Source organism: Cydia strobilella, chromosome 18 (assembly GCF_947568885.1).
Source record: "Cydia strobilella chromosome 18, ilCydStro3.1, whole genome shotgun sequence".
Classification (NCBI taxonomy): domain Eukaryota; kingdom Metazoa; phylum Arthropoda; class Insecta; order Lepidoptera; family Tortricidae; genus Cydia; species Cydia strobilella.
The window spans coordinates 5134711-5157785 of record NC_086058.1 but is presented as its reverse complement, the minus strand read 5'-3'; the positions used below and the strand labels follow the sequence as shown (position 1 = coordinate 5157785).

Here is a 23075-nt window from a genome sequence, read left to right as displayed (position 1 = left end):
AACCTAGCTATAGTTATTAAGTTACCTCTAGCGTTTTGTTAAAACATAAACGTTTTGTTTTCAGTTCCAAGATATGGTTGATCAGTGATAGCGCTACAAGGCACGATTGAATAATACATCATTAGCTTTTCAGCAAATCAACTAATATTCTCAAATAATCACTATTTAGTTATAATTAAATCCACTGAAAGAATTGCAATAATAATTTTTAAAAAATCCGTTCCTCAAATTTTATAGTTTTTTCAAATGCGTATAAATTTTTAACGAAGCAATATATTAAAAAAGTAATGATGCCAATTTTTTTAATTCACATATAGGTCCAATTAATCCAACTATGAACAAAATCCAGAACCTGACAATTTTTTTGCTGCCCGCTTGACGTGAAATGCCCCATATAATAAGAGTAAATAGAAGGCAATAAGGATTATAAGGAACCTAATTTACTTACCTCAATATCGCAGCCTTTATTCTTGTCCTTGCCGTCCTTAGGTACAGGATCTTCGCTTCTAACTTGTACAATATTTAGTAAGTTCTAGATCTAAAACATCCCTACTGGTGTATAGGTATGTAAGATATGTACTAAGATACAAGAAATGCCGAGCACATCAATTCCACACAGCAACAGTATACTCCTCGTCCTCTTCGGATAATACTTAGGTAACACAGTATCCATACGTTACATTTTTTTATACTACGTCTGTGGCAAACAAGCATACGGCGCGCCTGATGGTAAGCAGTCTCCGTAGCCTATGTACGCCTGCAACTCCAGATGTACTACATGCGCGTTGCCGACCCTACCACTCCAATAACATTGCATCAGTACCAATATTTGTGTCAATATTTCACAGGATAGAATCGGTCTCATAGAGTTAAAATATTGTAAGTATATGGTCGGTCCATTGGATTGAGACAGCTTTTCAAAAAGCTCATATAAGTTTTGTTTGCACTCGCATCATTAAAGCACTCACGGCTCACTCGCGGCTCTCGGATTATTAAATATAACTTATTTACAAAATTAAATATGATTCATTTGAACTACGGACGCCAGCACGGCACTGATTATGGCACTGATAGGCAGATGAAATGACGTTTACATTATTATTTTCTTCTAGAAATACCTCCGACGAGTTACACTTGAAAAAGGTTAGATCGGTGGCACCCTGGCATCACTAATATAATATAAAATAAGATTTTTGTTAAAATGTTCATTAAAGTTTTAATACAAGCAAACTTTTACCACCGCATGTATTATACTTCTCATCTAGGCGATTCTATCGAGGCCAAACTCACTGAGGTCGCATTTGTTTTATCACAGTTCCTATAGCCAGTATACCTTGCTACCTTCGGCCTCCATCATTAGATCGGCTCAATGGAATCTTAATAGTGTACCAGGTCTATTCTCACCAGTTTTACGCAAGTATGCCAAAGTTTAGCCTAATTTTATTAGACATAACTGCTTAATTTTTTTCTTAATAGACTTCTAAATCCATTTTGAACCTAGGTACTTACAACTTATTTTAACCACAAAATTTTATCTGTGATTTTAGCAAACAGCTATGTCAGTAAAACGTCTATCTCTCATTCCCTTATCAGTGCAACAGTAGAGTTATAGTAGAGTAGCCGCCTGAAACTATGATTCTTACCGCTTTAAAACAAAATGCACCTTAAAACTAACTGGCACTTACGACAAAATTCCTATACACTTCGTATATATTTTTCTCTATAGAAACAACGACGAGAAAGTCTTATCCGCCAGGCTTTTGCAGTCTCTTCTCGTTTAACTCTGCATTCGTAAGACCCTAATGACCACTAAGCACGCAAAGCCACGGAGATAACATAGGAATAGCATTTGCAAATTTATCCAAGATCCTCAAAGAAAAATTAATCTTATTACAATGGATTTAAGGTGGGATTTGGAAGTATAAAATGCGTAAGATAAGATCATGCGAACATTTAGGCTTAGGGAGGCGTTCAATCTATGTTCCTTTAACCAGAGCAAGACAAAGTTGCAATGTCAGGAATAACAAATGCTGTAAGTATTCATTCATAACAAAAGGTGTAATGTAGCATTTTGTATGAGTTTTTTACGGTCTTGCCTGCAAAGCAAAGATAGAAGAAATACAATTTATTTTTCAAACATGAGTATTACATAGTGAGACCAAGATAAGTCTGCAACCTTTTCGATCATGGAGACTATATACAGGAGCCAAATCTCTATATATGAAAAGTGTCCATCAAAAAACAGTAATTAGGCGGCGCCACCATACACCGAAATACTACCAAAAACAACCTACGTAATTTGGTCGGGTTATTTGTTGCCTTCATGTTATACTCATGTCCCAGAGCCTAACTAGCGCCACCGGAGAGATTAGGAACTATTATTTAAAGCTGAAAGCGGTCACTTTTGCAACAATTCTGCCATAATAGATTGGCATCCTTTCTATACCATCCATACTTTTCGATAGCATACGCAGTGCCAAGTGTCATTTATAGATACGTCATAATCTTATAGAAGCAAATAATAAATAATGTAATAATATAGGTTCACTCTAACAAAACGCGTCTATTACGACAGATATGACCGCTAGGTGGCGCAAGCGCGAGCAGGCGTCCGTTCCGTAGCGGTGCGCTGCAACTACTATGGCTACACACCAAAATTGGTGTGGGCCGCATGTACTTGTAGCTTGTAGCGACGCGACGACATCGCGGAGTGAACCACGCCTGATAGAAGTTTGACGTTCAAAATAACGCACTGCGTGTGCTATCAAAATCGTTGCAGATTTGTCTCCTTGGTCTAACTGCAGCATGCAGACAATAAATAAAATCGGACCAAACTGCATGGCGTTTACAATGACATGAGGCAATCAAATTTATATGAAAATATAACGGCATAGATAGCAAGTACCCACTAAAAATATTTACTACTGAAAAAAGGTTTTATGACAAAAATTCCACACAACGCGACAACATCTCCATCTTCACCAATGGTTGGCGGTCCTGAACTGTGCGTTTCTCCATAAACTTCCTGCCTCGCACAGCTAAACTTATCTGAACTGTCGCATGCGGTAATTTCCGGACCCATATATGTCCTTCAAACCTTCAAGAAAAGAGCGCCCAACGCACATAAAAACCCTAGTGTTGCGGGTGTCCATGGGCAACGGTAATCGCTTACCACCAGGCGATTCCTCTGCTCGTTTGCCTCCTATATCATAAAAAAATGTCGAACCACTAATTCTATATTCAGCTGATCTACTCTGACCTCTGCAGTAACGAGCTGAGTAACGATTTTCGATGCGGGTGCCGTTCCTAATTTTGCGGATTAGCGTACTGTATTTACTTACCTAATGTCTACTTTTTTCCTATGTATACATATGGTAAAAAAAAGGGAAAATAAAATTCTTTCGTTTTGTTTATCAATTTATTATCTTTTTTTATAACTATTTTATAAGGGTAACCTACTAAAATATTACATACATGGGACTTTTTTACAACGTTAAAATATTACGATTTAATTATTCCAAGTCTTGTTTAGGTACTTTTATTAGTCTCGCTTTATTCTAACCTCAAAAGTTCGAGTGCGACTTTTGAAAAAATGACTTACACTGCCATTTTTTACAAGTTTTGAGTTACGATTTCTACAAATAAAAATTAATTCACTGCTCGCTTGATAAATGCAATCACAAATGTATGGTAGAAAATATTTAGGTTCTTTGGCAGTTGGCTATTAACTAGGTACTACATGGATACAGTCTAAGGAAAAAACGTGCCTCGAAAATCAAGAAAATTTGATTTTCGTTCAGAGGGCGCTACTAGTTTTGGCCTACTGTCGTATAGATGGCGTTGACAGTTTCGTTTGTTATTTAACAATTTTAACGCATATCAGTGAAAGAACATGGGTCAAAATCATAAAAATAATTAATGCAAATAAAAAAAATCATTTATCCATATTTAAATACATTTTATCGTATTTTTAAAAATCTTCATTTTTAGTTTTAAAGTGTGTCGACAGATGGCAGTGAATTTACTGGGGTTACAAAATTTATTATGACAGTACCGCTCTAGTATAAGTTACTCTATGGTACTACGTACTTGAATAAGTAATATTACTTACAGAACTTACCACATGAATAACTCAACTCATTCATTCACTCCATATAAAAATGGACCGATTAATGTTTACGCCATTTTTAATTAGGCATGATACTTCAATACAACTGCGGTGATTTTAATGTAAGCTGAACTGTTGGCTCCAAGCCCCAAGCTCGTTCTACTGTTGAAACTATTTGACAACAGAATAATCTGTTGAAATGTGGTATTTTCTATAAAAAGGGCACCTTATTGTCGACGGCGCTTACGCCATTATAAAGGATGCTCCGATATAAGACAAGATGCATTTATGTCTACTAACAAAGAAACATTGATTGATTAAGATGCGTAAAATCTTAAAACAATTTCGTGATTCGAATTTGACAGGTAAACGAGATGGCGCTGTACAGCTTCATATATACATTTTGTGGTAACTCTGATTGTCAAAAGTTTGACAATTCAGTGACCGCAAAACCACGGAGACTATATAAAGGAGCCAAATCTCTATGTATGAAAAGTGTCCATCAATAAACAGTAATTAGGTGGCGCCACCATACACCGAAATACTACCAAAAACAACCTACGTAATTTGGTCGGGTTATTTGTTGCCTTATATGGTTCATGTTATACTCATGTCCCAGAGCCTAACTAGCGCCACCGGAGAGATTAGGAACTATTATTTAAAGCTGAAAGCGGTACAGCGCCATCTAATTTGGATTTCGAGCAACACCGGAAAGGCTCTGCCGAAGCACATGCCCAACTGGGCATGCACACAACTAGCGCGGTGCGTGTTGTGACTCGAGTCGAGGTGTGCAAGATTTGTCTTTGACGTGTGTAATTTTCTATGTATTTGTGTCGTCATTAGAGATTAGATTTTGTATGTAGTGAGTGAGAAGTGCGCCTGTGCACTTATCCCCTCGCAAAAAATGACAGAACAATTTGTACGGTAAGATATCGCTTGGGCTCCTCCCTTACAACGTGTCGGAAGCCGGTGTTGCTCGAAGATTTTGGATGTCAAACTAAGGGGCAATAACTTTATACCAATTACAATGAATTTTCTTTGCTAATAATATCAACTTTATTATATGTATTAGCTACGCCTCTTCTGCCTAAGTCCGTAGGGCATCTGCTTTTTGTATGAAGGCATGCCGCTGCCCGGTCCGTCGGTCTTCTTCACCGCTGCGATCTCTGCGTTCAGCAGCATATCCAGAGTCTGAAACAGATATATGTTAAGAGCCCGTAGTCGATTTGAAAACGCGCGAAGATACGACTTTTACACAGTAACCGAACGCCGGCCGCTGCTTGAAATAACGCGACCGCCTAAACAATATTGATACTTTCGCAACATTATGCGTCACTATAACTTTAATTAGGTTAAAATAAAACTTTCGGTAAATTTGATATAATCGTTTGTTACTCTTAACAATTTACCTATGTATTCATATAATACATACAAATTATATAGCATGATGATAATGATTTGCACTAAGGCAATATCTTATATATATATAATCATCTTACTCGCGTTATCCCAGCCTTTTTGCCACGGCTCATGGAAGTCTGCTGGGGTCCGCTTGGCAACTAATCCCAAGAATTGGCGTAGGCACTAGTTTTTACGAAAGCGACTGCCATCTGACTTTCCAACGTTCCAACCCAGAGGGGAAACTAGCCTTTTGTTGAAATTTGGTATACAGATAGTTTGAATCCCGGGGAAGGACATAGAATACTTTTTATTCAAGAACAAGGAGACAATAAAAGCGGCACTCAAATATCACAACGTGCCCTATTATCTGCAAAAAACAGTGGCGGATTACTTTGCCGGGCGCGTTGTGGTATTCCCAACTAAGGATGGCTGGGGGAGGCGGGAGATGGCGTGCGGTGTTCCACAGGGCTCGGTGCTGGGCCCGCTCCTGTGGAACATCGGTTACGACTGGGTCCTACGCGGGACCACTTTACGGGGGGTCAGCATTACCTGCTACGCTGATGACACCCTCGTCTCGGCCTGCGGCAGGACCTACAGGGAGGCCGCCTATATAGCCACAGCAGGGGTTGCACACGTGGTGCACAGGATTCGGGCGCTAGGTCTGGAGGTCGCACTGCACAAATCCGAGGTTCTGGTCTTCCACGGGCCTCGGAACAAACCACCGGGGGGAGCCCAAATTACCGTGGGAGGAATTTCCATCGCCGTCGGGTCGACGATGAAGTACCTAGGACTCGTTCTCGACAGTAGATGGAAGTTCGAGGAACATTTCAAGCGTTTGGCTCCGAAATTGCTTTCTGCAGCCGGAGCGCTTGGGCGGATCCTCCCAAATCTGGGCGGACCAGGAGGAGCCTCCAGGCGGCTCTATATGAGCGTGGTGCGCTCAATGGCGCTTTACGGGGCACCAATATGGGCGGGCACCCTGGGAACTCGAAGTGCGGCCCTATTGCGTCGGCCGCAGCGGGCCATAGTTCTCAGGGTGGCCAGAGCGCATCGCGATAACTCGCACGCAGCAACCGGCCTGCTAGCCGGAAGCCCGCCTTGGGACCTTGAAGCCAAGGTTCAGTCCGCGGTCTATTGGCGGGTGCTGGCAGCAAGGAGGGAGGAAAACTGGCCCGCCTCTCAAGAAGTTCGCAAGTGGCGGGAAGAAGCACGAGAAGTGCTATATGAAAAATGGTCGGAGCGTCTGGAGATCCCGGGAGCTAGCCGGGACCTGGTGGCCGCTGTTCGACCCGTTCTGAAAGAATGGGTCGAACGCAAGCACGGTGCACCCTCCTTCCACCTCACACAGCTCCTAACGGGGCACGGCTGCTTCGGCTGGTACCTGTGTGAGAGGGTGGGAAGAGAGCCGACGACAGCGTGCCACCACTGTGATGGAGGAGCCGTGGACACGGCTCAGCACACGCGCGAGGTATGCCCTGTGTTTAAATCTAAGCAAGAAATCTTTTAGATGTATTTGCCATGCTAAACTCGCAGGCGCTTTTTTACTTTTTTATTCCTAGCTTGTATGTGTCAGACAGAGACATTACACGTGTGTTAAGATCTATAGCCGTTTTTTTTTTAATTTTCTACTCCTGTATTACTCCAAAACATGGTCCTGGAACGAACCGGATTGAACATTACAGCCAATAATCCAGATTATATAATATAAGGAGCTGACAAGTGAATAAATTAAGAAATTCGTCCGACAAGAGCAAGAGATCAAGCTGACTTGGGAAAGGAGAATTCTGAGATCGTGTTCATGTGGGATTACTGGACTTGAAGACAGAGTTAAGCCTTCAGTATTCTTAATTTTCACCCATCACTCGTCATACAGGTAGTAATTATACGATTTAATACGGTTAGTATCATTTTAATTGTTTAACTTAACCACATGTACCTAACAGTTAGGTTAACCTTTGTCGCGTCAGATTACTATTTCACTTTAATTTTATTTCGTAATTAGTTAATTTGTATTAGTTATTCACTGATATTTGCCTAGGCTTTAATTAACTAATAAATCTACGAACTGAATTTAGTAAATCATTATTTAACTGGACGATTAGACATAGGTAGGTGTTAAATAAAACAATAGGTTCGTTTTCACCACCATCTAATTAAATAATTGTTATGAAACATTAAATTTAGATACAATTATTGGTGTTAAAACTTAAACTAAGTAAATAAAATAAATATACACTTAAATAAACTGTTAACTTAGGCATCAACTGTACTATCATACATTTCTTATACATTTAAGTTAATCTAGCATTGTATAACATTTCAGTTGACAACACACGCCTCTCAAAATGTCCGAAGAAAAGGATTTAATCAAAAAACGTGGCAGTTACAAGGGCCGGCTAACTAACTTCTCAAACTACGTGAATTCTTTGGAAAGTTCTTCACTTACCTCAGTAGCCGCCAATGAGTTGCAGTTACGAATCAGTAGAATGGAAAATGTCTTTAGTGAGTACGATGCAGTGCAGTTAGACTTAGAATGTTTGTCGGCAAGCATTGACATTCAGTTACCTGAGCGAACTGAGTTCGAAACCCAGTACTTTAGTGCAATTGCTAAAGCACAAGATATTTTAAATTCATTTCATAAAAAGCAAGAAGAACTGGGTAGCGAACGTACAAGTATTTCTAGTGCTAGCAATCATAAGCTAGTTAAACTTCCCGTCATACAGTTGCCTAAATTTTCAGGCTCTTATGAAAATTGGCTCGAGTTCCACGACACATTCCTAAGCCTGATTCATTCAAATGACGAAATTGACGAAATAAATAAGTTTCACTATTTGAGATCGTCATTGGAGGGGTCGGCAGCAGTGGTTGTTAAATCGGTCGAATTTTGTTCTAAAAATTATCAAACTCCTGTGTGATCGTTTCGATAACAAGCGTTTATTGCTACAAAATCATGTTTCAGCAATCTTTAATATCGAAACAATTACCAAGGAGTCTTCATTTGCGTTAAAACGTATGATCGACCAATTGAACAAAAACTTGCTTGCCTTGGAATCGCTCGGCGAACCAGTAAAACAATGGGATACGTTGCTTATTTACATTGTGTCACATAGGTTAGACGCTAAGTCGTACCGGGAATGGGAAGAATACAAAGGTCGCTTAGATAAAGATAAGCCAATTACTCTGGAAGCCTTTTTAACATTCATGCGAAATCGTTCCGATTTATTAGAAACGTTGGAACTGTCCACAAATAACACTGCCGGTCGTGGTAACACTTCTCACAAAAACACTCCGAAACTTAAAACCCTGTCCGTACAAGATACAAAACAGAACACTGTCGCTAAGTGCCCTAAATGCAGCGGTGAACATTATTTACCTAGTTGTTTACAGTTTCTCGCCCTAAGTAACGCTGCGCGATTGGAATTGCTACCGAGTTTAAAGGTATGCTATAATTGTTTACGCGGTGGTCACTACGCTAATCATTGCAAAAAGCCGGGATGCAAATTATGTAAGCGAAAACATAGCACGTTAGTTCATGTTACAGATTGCAAATCTAGATCGAGCGGTGACTGCGCGTCCGGCCGCGGCGAGGAGGATAATTTAACTAAAAATAATAAATCGATTTTTCCTGTTAATCAATTATCACCTGCCGCGCCCGTCGCATCTCATTCTGGCTTAGGAAATGTTTCATATGATTCCTCGCTCGCTCCTGTACAGACATTATCGGCTCAAATGGCACAAGGGAAACATGGTATGCTCGCAACTGCATTAGTAAAGGTTTACGACAGCAACAATAAAGAGTATGTCGCTCGCGCCATGTTAGACAATGGTAGTTTTGCATGCCTAATATCTCAGGGTTTCTGTGAGAAATTAAACTTACCAACGAATCAAATTAATACGTCTGTTCTTGGTATAAATAAACAGACTTCTAAAATAGGAGAAATGTGTCTACTTCCTATTAAATCTTTAAATGACACATATTCAGTAACAGTAAACTGTTACGTTCTGCCATCCCTTACTGATGACGTCCCATGTCGTCAAATTGATTTGAGGGATCTTAATATCCCAAGCGACATTTGTTTGGCTGATCCAAACTTTTATAAACCTGCACCTGTCGACATAATCTTAGGATCTGAAGTGTTTTGGGACTCGTTTCCTACACAGCCTCAGATCATCAGACTAGGTCTAGAGCTTCCGATGCTCTGTGAAACTCGCTTTGGCTTTTTGGTTGCTGGTCGGGCAATTACCGACCATCTGCCTTCCAGTATGCAGTGTTTTTTTGCTTCTGGTCTCTCGCACACAGGTAATAATGATTTAAAATGTAACGACGACATCCAAACCCAATTAACGCGGTTTTGGCAGCTCGAAGAAGTTAGCCATAAGTCGTCTCATTATTCACCTGAGGAGAAAATGTGCGAAGAACATTTCGTTGAAAATACTACGCGGCTAGCCGACGGACGATTCTGTGTCAGGCTTCCTTTAAAACAAAGCGAAAGTGTCCTAGGCGACTCATTTCAACGCGCAAAGCATTGCATGCTATCATTGGAACGCAGAATTAAAACCAAGCCCTCTTTTAAAGGTTTATATACTGATTTCATGGCAGAGTATGACAGTTTGGGTCACATGTCGCATGGTAGGCAGATCTCAGGGGAAGAAAAGGGTTATATAATACCCCACTTTGGAATTTTGCGTGACAATAGCTCCACGACGAAACTCCGTGTTGTGTATAACGCTAGCAGCCCGTCTACCTCAGGTGTTAGTCTGAATGACATCCAGATGGTCGGACCCACTGTGCAAGACGACCTTCTGTCTATTCTTATTAGATTTAGGCAGCACCGGTACATCATTTCTTCGGACGTGGAGAAAATGTACCGTCAGATATGGGTGCACCCTGACGACCGCCACCTTCAAAAAATTCTTTGGCGCAGCTCTGAGACCAAGCCACTATTAGTGCACGAGCTCAATACTGTCTCCTATGGGACAGCCAGTGCTCCCTTCCTAGCCACCAGGTGTCTCAAACAAATAGGTTTGGATTATGACGATGAGAAAGTCAAAGAAGTCATCGTTCACGATTTTTATGTAGACGACCTGCTGACAGGAGGAGATGAGCTTACGGCAGTGGAAGAGATTCGCCATAAAGTGAATCAAGCACTTTCTTCAGCAGGAATGAACCTGCGTAAGTGGAAGTCAAACGAGTCTCGCCTTCTATGTGAACCCTCTCAATCCTCTGTGGATTTGAATATAGGATCAAATGAGCCCAGCAAAACGTTAGGCTTAGGCTGGCATCCTGAGTCTGATGAGCTGTATTTTCCAATAGGAAAACTAGTTCCCAAAGGAAATACCAAGCGCGACATGCTCTCAGTGATTGCTCAGATCTTCGATCCGTTAGGACTTTTGTCTCCGGTCGTAATCACCATGAAGATGCTACTGCAGCGGTTGTGGCTTCAAAAGATTACGTGGGAAGAAGAACTGTCTCCAGAGATTACCAAACAATGGGTAGAACTCTTGGATGGATTGCCGGCACTGAATGATATTAGAGTCCCTCGTCATGTCATTTGCAACTCACACATAGCCTTTGATCTACACATTTTCTCAGACGCATCTGAACGCGCGTACGGCGCTTGTGTGTACGTACGTAGTGTAGACAAAGAAGGTCAGGTGTTCGTTAGGTTATTGATCGCAAAAAGTCGAGTTAGTCCAATTAAACCGACGACTATACCTAAACTTGAATTGTGTGGCGCTCTCGTTAGTGCTCATCTGTATGACAAGGTCATGACTTCACTTAGAGCTCAGGTCAGAAGCACGACATTCTGGACCGACTCGACTATAGTGTTAGGTTGGCTTAAGATGATGCCGAGTAGGTTGCAACCCTTTGTGCGGAACCGAGTGTCGGACATTTTAGAAATCACCGGCAGTTGTACTTGGAGGCATGTTCCAACAGACCAAAACCCAGCGGACTTAATTTCCCGTGGAGTGCATGCAAACGTTATAGAATCGTTAGATTTGTGGTGGTCGGGTCCCAGTTTCTTGCAGCAAGACGTGGCTCAGTGGCCCTTTAATCCTATCACAAAGCAATGCGATGAGCTGCCTGAAACCCGCGTTGAGGTTTCATTGCACGTTAACATAACTCATGAGCCATTAATAGATTTCAATCGTTTCTCGAATCTCTCGCGGCTCATTCGTGCTATTGCTTACGCTCTTCGCTTCATTAAAAAATGCCGAAAAAATGAAGCGTCGACGTCGTCCACGTACCTCAATCATGACGAATTAAATGATTCATTAAAGGTGATTACCAAATTCAGTCAGAGCGAATCATTTTCAGAATATGATATATTAGCCAAAAAACAAAATTTGCCAAAAAAGAGTAAGCTCTTAAAATTCAACCCATTCCTAGACAACGACAACTTAATGCGTGTGGGAGGCCGTCTTTCCAATTCAGAATTTCCGTACGAGAAAAAACATCCCATTATTTTACAGTCCACACATCGATTCACAAAATTATTATTTAATAAGGAACATAAAAGGCTTCTCCATGCACCGCCTCAGCTGTTGTTAGCAACAATTAAGGAAACCTATTGGCCCATAGGAGGTCGTAATTTGGCAAAGGCTTGCTACCATCAGTGTGTGCGTTGTAAAAATTATGAAAGGACAAGTAATCGCTCCACTGATGGGGAATTTGCCAAATTCTCGGTTGTCACCTGGAGGCTACCCGTTTAGGAATGTGGGCGTGGACTACGCAGGTCCACTCATGGCAGCCAGCCGTCAAGGTCGTGGTTGCGCACTAGTTAAAGTTTATGTTGCTATTTTTATATGCTTCACAACCAAGGCGATACATTTAGAATTGGTGGGAGATTTAACTAGTAAAACTTACTTGCTGGCACTGTCTCGCTTTATGTCTCGCCGGGGACAGCCAGACAACATTTACTCCGATAACGGCACTGCATTTGTCGGAGCCTATAATGAAATTACAAAGTTTCTGAAGGAAAACTGCAACTCTTTGGCTGAGACGTTGGCTAGTAAAAACACTAGATTTCATTTTCTGCCTGCTTATGCACCTCACTTCGGGGGTCTTTGGGAGGCGGGTGTCAAATCAGTTAAATTTCATTTGCATCGAGTGTTGGGAAATTGTAACTTAACCTATGAACAGCTTAACTCTACACTCATCAATATTGAAGCCCTGTTGAATTCTCGGCCACTCACGCCTCTGTCATCACACCCGGACGATCTCTCAGCGCTCACCCCTGGACATTTTCTTGTCGGACGCTCACTCACCTCATTGCCGGTGCAGGATCTGCGGGACCACACTTACCAGCATCTGACACGATTCCACCGAATCGAACAGCTCCGTCAACATTTCTGGGCTCGGTGGACTAAAGAGTACGTCCCAGAACTGCAACAGCGTGTCAAGTGGAGACTCAACCACGATTCCCTCAAAAATAATACCCTCGTTGTGCTGAAGGAGGACAATCTTCCTCCGTTGAAATGGAGACTGGGACGCATTGTAGCCATTCACTCTGGACAGGATGGTATATCACGAGTGGCTGACGTGAAGACAGCTGGAGGAGTCGTTCGACGCGCTTTCAGCAAGATTTGTCCTCTTCCTGTGGCTACCGATTCTGCTTGAAAGGCTTCTTTCAACCCCGGGGGCATGTTTAAATCTAAGCAAGAAATCTTTTAGATGTATTTGCCATGCTAAACTCGCAGGCGCTTTTTTACTTTTTTATTCCTAGCTTGTATGTGTCAGACAGAGACATTACACGTGTGTTAAGATCTATAGCCGTTTTTTTTTAATTTTCTACTCCTGTATTACTCCAAAACACCCTGCATGGGCAGAGCCTCGCGCTGCGCTGTCCGCGGCTGTGGGAGGAGACCTCTCACTGCCGGCGCTAATACGCCGTATGATCAGCAGTGAGGAGGCATGGGCGGCAGTGGCTTCCTTTAGCGTCACTGTTCTAACGCAAAAGGAAGCGGCAGAGCGATTGCGCGAGGACGACGCGAACTCGCTCCCTCAGCGCCGAAGGAGACCAGGTAGGCGGCGAAGAGCCTTCGCATCAAGGATAATGCCGACTTAACGGGACCCAGCGGGTGATGGGTCGGGAGTTCCATCACCCGCATGAACAGGTTCGAGCTGGAAGGCCCTCGAGTGTTCCGAGGAGCCTTCAACGAAGTAAGCTGCTAGAGCGGCCGTAAAGAATGGGTTCGCAAGAACAACGCCGACGGGGTATCGGAGGTCTACAACCGAGTTCCCGAAACCCCGTCTACAAAGCACGCGGCGGAACACCCCAGGGGGTTTAGTCCGTGGGAGTCGGACATACCCACTAGGCTTCTCCCGGGCCAGTGGGATCCATAAAGGATTCCCCCTGGGTCATCAAAAAAAAAAAAAAAAAGGTACAGCCAGGGTTCAGCATCAGCTCTATCTTGGGTACTGCTCTCCCAAGTGTTCATCAAGACGTGTCGGAGGACCAAAACAGCGTGTGCCTATGTTGCACGAAACCTGAGTTCCACTAGGTACAGCCAGGGTTCAGCATCAGATCCATCTTGGGTACTGCTCTCCTAATTGCTCATCAAGACGTGTCGGAAGACCAAAACAGCGTGTGCCTATGTTGCACGAAACCTGAGTTCCACTAGGTACAGCCAGGGTTCAGCATCAGCTCCATCTTGGATACTGCTCTCCTAATTGCTCATCAAGACGTGTCGAATAACCAAAACAGCGTGTGCCTATGTTGCACGAAACCTGATTTCCACTAGGTACAGCCAGGGTTCAGCATCAGCTCCATCTAGGGTACTGCTCTCCTAATTGCTCATCAAGACGTGTCGGAAGACCAAAACAACGTGTGCCTATGTTGCACCAAACCTGCGTTCCACTAGGTACAGCCAGGGTTCAGCATCAGCTCCATCTTGGGTACTGCTCTCCTAATTGCTCATCAAGACGTGTCGAATAACCAAAACAGCATGTGCCTATGTTGCACGAAACCTGATTTCCACTAGGTACAGCCAGGGTTCAGCATCAGCTCCATCTTGGGTACTGCTCTCCTAATTGCTCATCAAGACGTGTCGGAAGACCAAAACAGCGTGTGCCTATGTTGCACCAAACCTGCGTTCCATTAGGTACAGCCAGGGTTCAGCATCAGCTCTATCTTGGGTACTGCTCTCCCAAGTGCTCATCAAGACGTGTCGGAAGACCAAAACAGCGTGTGCCTATGTTGCACCAAACCTGCGTTCCACTAGGTACAGCCAGGGTTCAGCATCAGCTCCATCTTGGGTACTGCTCTCCTAATTGCTCATCAAGACGTGTCGAATAACCAAAACAGCGTGTGCCTATGTTGCACGAAACCTGATTTCCACTAGGTACAGCCAGGGTTCAGCATCAGCTCCATCTTGGGTACTGCTCTCCTAATTGCTCATCAAGACGTGTCGGAAGACCAAAACAACCTGTGCCTATGTTGCACCAAACCTGCGTTCCACTAGGTACAGCCAGGGTTCAGCATCAGCTCCATCTTGGGTACTGCTCTCCTAATTTCTCATCAAGACGTGTCGAATAACCAAAACAGCGTGTGCCTATGTTGCACGAAACCTGATTTCCACTAGGTACAGCCAGGGTTCAGCATCAGCTCCATCTTGGGTACTGCTCTCCTAATTGCTCATCAAGACGTGTCGGAAGACCAAAACAGCGTGTGCCTATGTTGCACCAAACCTGCGTTCCATTAGGTACAGCCAGGGTTCAGCATCAGCTCTATCTTGGGTACTGCTCTCCCAAGTGCTCATCAAGACGTGTCGGAAGACCAAAACAGCGTGTGCCTATGTTGCACGAAACCTGATTTCCACTAGTACAGCCAGGGTTCAGCATCAGCTCCATCTTGGGTACTGCTCTCCTAATTGCTCATCAAGACAGACCAAAACAGCGTGTGCCTATGTTGCACTAAACCTGCGTTCCACTAGGTACAGCCAGGGTTCAGCATCAGCTCCATCTTGGGTACTGCTCTCCTAATTGCTCATCAAGACGTGTCGGAAGACCAAAACAACCTGTGCCTATGTTGCACCAAACCTGCGTTCCACTAGGTACAGCCAGGGTTCAGCATCAGCTCCATCTTGGGTACTGCTCTCCTAATTGCTCATCAAGACGTGTCGAATAACCAAAACAGCGTGTGCCTATGTTGCACGAAACCTGATTTCCACTAGGTACAGCCAGGGTTCAGCATCAGCTCCATCTTGGGTACTGCTCTCCTAATTGCTCATCAAGACGTGTCGGAAGACCAAAACAACCTGTGCCTATGTTGCACCAAACCTGCGTTCCACTAGGTACAGCCAGGGTTCAGCATCAGCTCCATCTTGGGTACTGCTCTCCTAATTGCTCATCAAGACGTGTCGAATAACCAAAACATCGTGTGCCTATGTTGCACGAAACCTGATTTCCACTAGGTACAGCCAGGGTTCAGCATCAGCTCCATCTTGGGTACTGCTCTCCTAATTGCTCATCAAGACAGACCAAAACAGCGTGTGCCTATGTTGCACTAAACCTGCGTTCCACTAGGTACAGCCAGGGTTCAGCATCAGCTCAGCTCTATGTATACTAAAACCTTCTCCAGAATGTAACAAACACTTTTCTAAAAACCGCATCAAAATCGGTTCAGCCAAATGCGAGATAATCGCGAACAAACATACATACATACATACATATACAAACATACGGATCAAACTGAGAACCTCCTTTTTTTTAAGGCGGTTAATAAACAAGTACTTACAACCCAAGGATTAAAGTTTCTGGTCGCAGTTTACACTCACACAGTACAGCCAAACACGCAAACAAATATAACTTTTTACACGGCGAGCGACGCACACAATGATAAATAACTTCGTCGTCGTCGATGCAACGTGCGGAGCCGATCAACAAACGTCCTGCCTCTACCAGCTCCCGCGCGGGACTGAGGCCGCGAGCGCGTGTCACCGATGTTATACCAGAAAAAGGGGAAGTTTTTAAAAAATCGTCAGAAAATAAAAGTTGCAATTTAAATAAAATGAAGTACAGCAACAGTTTAAGTAAACATTGCAGATTATTTGAGTATGCAATCTACGTCAAAAATAAGTAGATTTTCGGAGAAATTGTCACTTGTTTTGAGGTCATTTCTGGAGAAAATTGAATTCGTTTAACTTTCATTTCCTCGAACTCTAAGTCATATAACAACAATGTAATCTGATAAACCTAGAGTACAGAATATGTGTAATACAAATTTACCATTTTTAGCAGTCTAAACTTTACGAAATTTACAAATAAGAGCATCAAAGTCAGTGCTTTACACGCGTTTACCTAAACGTCCATCAGAAAAAAATTCATTACTAATTTAGTAAGCCTTTTTTCAAAAAATTGATCTGATAAACCTAGAGATAAGAAGTCGTGCTAATAGAAACCAGTACTTGTTATTTCAATTAGGTAACAAAAGGTGTACAATTTCACAGAAGAAATCTATCAACTTTACATTTTTGCGACTAAAATCGTAACCGGGCTCTTAAGGCTAGGGTCGGGAAACCGCGGCTCGCGAGTTGCATGCGGCTCTACAAGACACCCAAAATATTAAACCAATTAGGGCACTTTACGTCCAATCCAAAAAACGATGGATGGATTGTGTGAAAGAGGATATGAGAAAAGAAGGAGTGAGTGCTGAGGTGACCAAAGATAGAGGAGAATGGAAGAGAAAAACATGTTGTGCCGACCCCACATAACGTGGGATAAGGGCAGAAGAAGAAGAAATAAACGTCACACTATCATAGAAGTTTGACGTTTAAAATAACACTTGCACAGTGTGTGCTATCAAAATCGCTGCCAACTTAGCTTGGTCTGACTCTATCATCACAAAGTCTGCTAGTTCCTAGTTAAAGATAAAGTTCTTTGTATTTTCTATTTTCATGGCACCCGGTTCCTAACTACGCATCATTATGTAATACTTTTTTTTGGCTTGGCTAAATGAATACAATGGTATTAGGTATATCCAAATTCAAAACTGCAAAATTGACTCTGGGTCTTAAGAGGATATATTATACAGTCAGTAGCAGAAATTGCTAAGCGGGCCAAGTGTTCAAAATGATCTTGACGCGGCTTTATTGTTAAGAGAATAAGAGCGTGTCAAGGTAATTTTGAACACTTCGCCCGCTTAGCAACTTCTCCTACTGACTGTACCATAAATATAATTAAAAACATACCTGCTTAGAATCTATTAACTGCCGATCAACCAACGCTTTGTGGATATCATCGAACTCCTTCTTCAGATCTTTATTCTCGCTCTTCTCCACTGCCTCCTTTACTTTTAATATCTGTAAGTTACGACACTAGTTAAAGCGAAAATCAACCATATTGGGATTAAATAAGGTATGATATTAGAGATTTACGTGTTCATCTTATTGTGTGACAAGATTAATTTATAGAATGTACATGATGTCCCGTCCCAGATATAGTAGGTACCTACGATTTATCGACCATAACATAATATTTGTTAATAAAATATTATCTTATCTTAGAACCTCAGAATTCCGATTTAAGGTTCAAATTGGATTGAACATTCGAAAACGGTAATTTGCTTTCAAATGAATCAACAAAAATTTTATTCTAAATACCTCAAAATGTAGGGTATTTCTGAAAATTACCATTAATACCGAATACACCTTGAACCTAATACTCACAGTTTCTTCGAAGAATGTGTGTTTGTCTTTCTGCTCCGGCGAGTCGATGTCCAATACAGTTCGAAGCACCGGTAACGTGTCATCCACTCTACCCATGGCCGCTAACGCTGTTGCCTGTGAAAATACTTTATTGTGCAACGAGCGCATAAAATACAATTTGTAGATGTGAGCTCTATTGCGAAGGCAATAGAGTCTTTTATGAATTCAATTTTTAACAGCATTTACTTTTTAGGGCACAATCGGCTAAGGTAGGCTAAGTGGTGGTGGTGGTAAGGTGGGTGGTGGTGGTGGGTAGTGGTAGGTGGTGGTTAGCGGGTTCATATTGCGCATAATTAAAAAAAAACCCGATACTCCTTATAACTCCGCCATAAAAAAACCGTACACGTGCGAGTCGGACTCACCCACCAAGGGGTCCTTACATTTGAGTATTTGTTGTTATAGCGGCAACAGAAATACATCATCTGTGAAAAGCTTCAACCGTCTGGCTATCACGGTTCATGAGATACAGCCTGGTGACAGACAGACGGACAGCGGAGTGTTAGTAATAGGGTCCCGTTTTTACCCTTTGGGTACGGAACCCTAAAAACCCTATTTTTAATTTGAACATTGTCATATGTGTCGCTTAATATTGTCTTCGGTTACCGCGATAGTTACTCATGAAATAAAACTATGAAAACGGATTATATCGCGTATATTGAATTTATAACATATCCCGACGTTTCGAACCCTTTTCAGCGTTCTTGGTCAACGGGTGACTGAGGAAAAACTACAAAGTGCAAAAGTACCCAGATACTTTTGCCTTTTGGCCTGTTTTTTTTTATATTATAGGACAATTTTACACAGATCGACCTAGTCCCACAGTAAGCTCAATAAGGCTTGTGTTGTGGGAATAAATGCCCTTACCGGAATTCGAACCCGGAACCTCCTTCTTCGTAGGCAGGGTCACTACCAACTAGGCTAGGAGGTCGTTTGTTGCTAGGAAATTGCCTAGGAAGCAATTCAACTGCTAATGTAATCGGAGCGTTTTCAAATAGTTCATTAGAATGATACAGCTGAACCGAATAATTCGGCCGAATATTCGTATTCGGCCAACTCCATATTCGGCCCATCTCTAGTACATTGTAATACACATTGTGCCTTAGGAGGTTAGTAGGCCAGGACATGAATGCCCAAAAAAAGGTATAGAGGGAAATCCTTGGAACACAATTTTTGACTCCGTAGCTTTGTTTGGACTATTTAGGAGGTGAACATATCAAAAGTCCCCGTAACCCTGGTGCTGGGGGGGAGATGGGTAATGAAGGTTCCATTTTTCGGTTTTTCGATCATATCTCGGAAACTATGCGTCTGAGCGACTTGGCCACTTATACAAAATGAAAAGAGATTTAATTTGTTACAAGTTTTATTAAGTCAAGTTTTTCGATATCTTGTATAGTTTTCGAGATATCCGCTCTTGAAGGTTCATTTAGGGCTCTCATTTTTATCTTGATTATCTATATCAGTGAAGCTGCTAGGCCGAGTTTGGTATCGTTTTCGTATAAATCGGGGGTGCTGAATTCATTTTTGGTATGAACATTGACACCATTCCTAAGTAAAAACATATAAACTTGAGTAGTAAGGGTTTGGAACAAACTCCCAGAAGACGTAGTTTCAGCACAAAATTTGAACCAGTTTAAAAATAAATTAGACAAGCATAACACTAAATCTAATACTCGTTCATGATAACTACATATCTTAATTTATATTAATAAGATTACTGGACACAGGCCATATCAGTTGCCATAACTGCCTGCCTGCTTATTAAATAATAATAATAATAAATTGAACCTTCAAACCCCCCTCTCCCCCCCAGCACCAGGGTTACGGTCGGGGACTTTGGATATTTTCATCTCCTAACTAGTCATAACAAAGCTGTGAAGTCAAAAATGGTGTTCCTAGCATTTCCCTCTATACCTTCTTATTGCTTGGCCTATTAGGGCAACTCACCTTTATGTTTCGGATTGTGACATAATGTTGTTTCTGTGATGATATCGACTCTAGCGCTATGTGGGGAGCACCCTGCTTAAGGGCCAATGCTGAAACAAGGAGATTTGACCTTAATAATACTAGTAGATAAGGTAAGGCAAAAAAAACAGTGTGTCAGAGGGTAGTAAAGGATTGACCTTTACCAATACCAAGTTGCATAGTACAGTCAAGGGCATAAATATATATATATATTCCCAAAGTTTCAAAAATATGTGTACGCTCTTACACCTTAGACAATAAAGTCGTGTTCACATATTTTTGAGCCATTTGTCTGGATCAATACTTTTACCTTCGACTGTACCTATAAAAAAAAACAGAACAAAGGTGTCATTATTACATCATAATTATTTTAATAGACATTTTCACACTTCTTTGCTAATACCATGATGGTGGCGGCTTTCAGATGAAAGGAGTGCCTGGCGTCTGTTGGCTCGTTGGGTGGACAACATTTGGAAGACTGTGGGTCACTTCTGGATGAGATTGGCTTAGGACCGGGATAAGTGGAGTGCCCAAAGAGAGGCCTATGCTTAGCAGTGGGCGATAAAAAGCTGATATGATAATGATGACCATGCAGAGTTAGCTTGGTCCGACTAGACCAGAGAAATAAATAGGGTGACATACCAGCAAAGAATGTGCATGCTCTTCTTAGTGGAACAGTGCCTGTTTTGCTCATCTCTGACCATAACTTTGATGCGTATTCCATACTTTGTGGTGTATTCTGTAATATAAACCAAAGTTGATTCTTTTTAAATAAAAAAGAAATATATAAAACACACAAATGTTCAAATGGCAAACTTAACACCCAATGGTATTTGCTATCAGTTAACCTTTTGGACGCCAATAACCAATATATACGCACCGTAGGTCCAACGCCAAAGACAGATTAATCTGTCACAGACCACAGAGCAATATAGACCTACATGCATATGCATTAAGTTCAATTTCAGTTTTGACACTTCGGTGACGTAGCATCTCTCTGGATGACAGCTTTTGTGTTTGACACTCGAAAAGGTTAAAGAATAGAATTTTAAAACAGGAATTTTTGTTTAGGAAAGTGTTTTCAAGTGTGGTAAAAATGTATTCAAACATGCTTGATTAAATTAAGTGGGGTTTGTAAAATAAATATTACAATGTAAACCATATCTATAGTCCATAACAAATATACTAACCTGTTTATAACAAGCTGCAAGTATTAAAACGACTGGATACTTCGGATACTTGGTCATGTTGATCTGACGATCCTTCACTCTCTCAAACACCCTGTACATGTCATCATACATCTGGTGGCTGTATAGCAGGTCTAATAATATCTGGTATGTGACTAGTTGGTCAAAGAAATCACCGTTTTCTGGGTCTTCAAAGCACTGAAATCATAAAGTATATTTAAAGAAAATTAAGTAAGATTTTATTTACAGTGATGCCAAAATATTATATAGATAGAAAGAAAGAAAGAAAATACATTTATTTAACACCACAACAGATTACATATATTGAAAAGATAAATAGTTTTTTTTAAAAGAAATGCTGTAAAATTCTTGATATTTGTTGGTGATATGATAACAGTTACACTGCCAGGTCACAGTGTCACAGCTTTCAAACAAAAATCTGACAATCGGCCCTTGACACTTGTGCATCTTTCTGGCAAAAAGTCAAATTCAGTTTCAATTAAAATGCTCTACTATAATAAATAAAATAAAATAAAATATCTTTATTTCAGAACATTCAAGATTCCATACAATATTGTTAGTACCATTGTTATAGCTATGTGTTAGTAAATACATTAAAAATAAAAACAAAACTTTCAACAATAAAATCAAAATCCAATAAATTTAAATAATGTTAATGCACAACTGACAAAGAAAAATAAATTCCATTGCAACTAGTTAGCTGGCTAAGTCTTCTTTTCAGGTTGTATGTAATGTTTGTTTGTAATATAAGAAATGTTTACCTTTAAAGCTTCATTAGGTGCATCCAGAAAATGGAACATCCTCATAACCACAGGCCCAAACACAAAGGATCCAAATCGGTACTCGGAACTTTGTGTGTTGAATCTGAAAATAAAAACTACATTAAATGATAACCTTGACTTACAAATGTAACAACTTAAAAAAATCTAAAGCAACGTAGGTATAACAGGTTCCCATAAGCAATAAGTGGAAAAATTACAGTGCTTTTGTAATATGAGAGAAATAAAGAACATTGAACGAGTTATTTTATAGGTGGCTTACTTTTTAATCATTTTAAGACACAATTCCACATCTGAAGGCTCAGCAATGTGCACCATATTCTTGAGATCCTCTGTGAACACCATGTTCTTGGAGTCGTCCACAAATTCTGTCATCTTTGTCCTGAATTTATCGGTAAAGTTTGCGAATTGTTCCTTGATTCTCCTCCTGGCGTGAAGGTAGCCATCGATTCCCAGGGCTGCGGGCGCATACAGTTGCTGAACTAGCAAGGGATTAAGAAGTTAAATACATAAATAAGTAGTAAGTATCAACATTTCAAAAGAAAGGTAATTTAGACCTGACTAAGAATGGTTTCATGAAAATTTCACTGAATCAACCAAATTGTACCTGCAGTTAACTGGATCATCCGGCATGGCACATGTAATCTTACACTCTTTAGGACAGGATTCCGTAAGAAAGTATTTATTAACTGAGACATTTTAACTTTACAATTTTAATAAGATTACAAATGTATGAACTTTTAGGTTAGAAAAGACTTGACATTTCTTTTTTTTTATGTCGACGATGCCGCATGAAACCTCCAACATTAATATGTCAGCCAGTAAAAAACTCTACAAGAAAAGAAAAATTAAGTTTTATTCAATGCTAAAATCCATGCTAAAATCTAATTTTATAGGCCTGCTAACTAT

The 23075-nt window shown here is 41.2% G+C and overlaps 1 protein-coding gene and 1 long non-coding RNA gene across 3 annotated transcripts in view; both read right to left on the bottom strand.

Annotated features, from left to right (window-relative positions):
* Positions 1 to 23075, bottom strand: part of LOC134749449 (uncharacterized) — a 604512-nt gene that overhangs the window by 296093 nt on the left and 285344 nt on the right. Inside the window, exon 2 of one of the 2 annotated variants that reach the window (XR_010128488.1) lies at positions 676 to 800. This is a non-coding gene — a long non-coding RNA (uncharacterized LOC134749449). The remainder of the gene's footprint in view (positions 1 to 675; positions 801 to 23075) is intronic. The other variant, XR_010128489.1, reaches the window with a different exon arrangement.
* LOC134749365 (pentatricopeptide repeat-containing protein 2, mitochondrial-like) lies at positions 3470 to 22935 on the bottom strand. Its single transcript, XM_063684285.1, has 9 exons — positions 22774 to 22935; positions 22429 to 22648; positions 22149 to 22251; positions 21370 to 21564; positions 20822 to 20918; positions 20162 to 20250; positions 18179 to 18292; positions 17702 to 17812; positions 3470 to 5299 (listed from the first exon to the last, which is right to left on the bottom strand). Exons 1-9 carry the CDS (start codon positions 22862 to 22864, stop codon positions 5177 to 5179), a joined length of 1143 nt encoding a protein of 380 aa, XP_063540355.1. The 5' UTR covers positions 22865 to 22935; the 3' UTR covers positions 3470 to 5176.

What these genes read in the sequence shown, in the direction of transcription:
- LOC134749365 (XM_063684285.1), bottom strand. Translation starts at nt 22,864, where the DNA reads ATGTCTCAGTTAATAAATACTTTCTTACGGAATCCTGTCCTAAAGAGT. An exon ending in GATGATCCAGTTAACTGCAG is followed by an intron (nt 22,649 to 22,773) that starts GTACAATTTGGT and finishes ATCCCTTGCTAG; the next exon opens with TTCAGCAACTGTATGCGCCC. An exon ending in AGCATGCACATTCTTTGCTG is followed by an intron (nt 20,251 to 20,821) that starts GTATGTCACCCT and finishes TCCTTGTTTCAG; the next exon opens with CATTGGCCCTTAAGCAGGGT.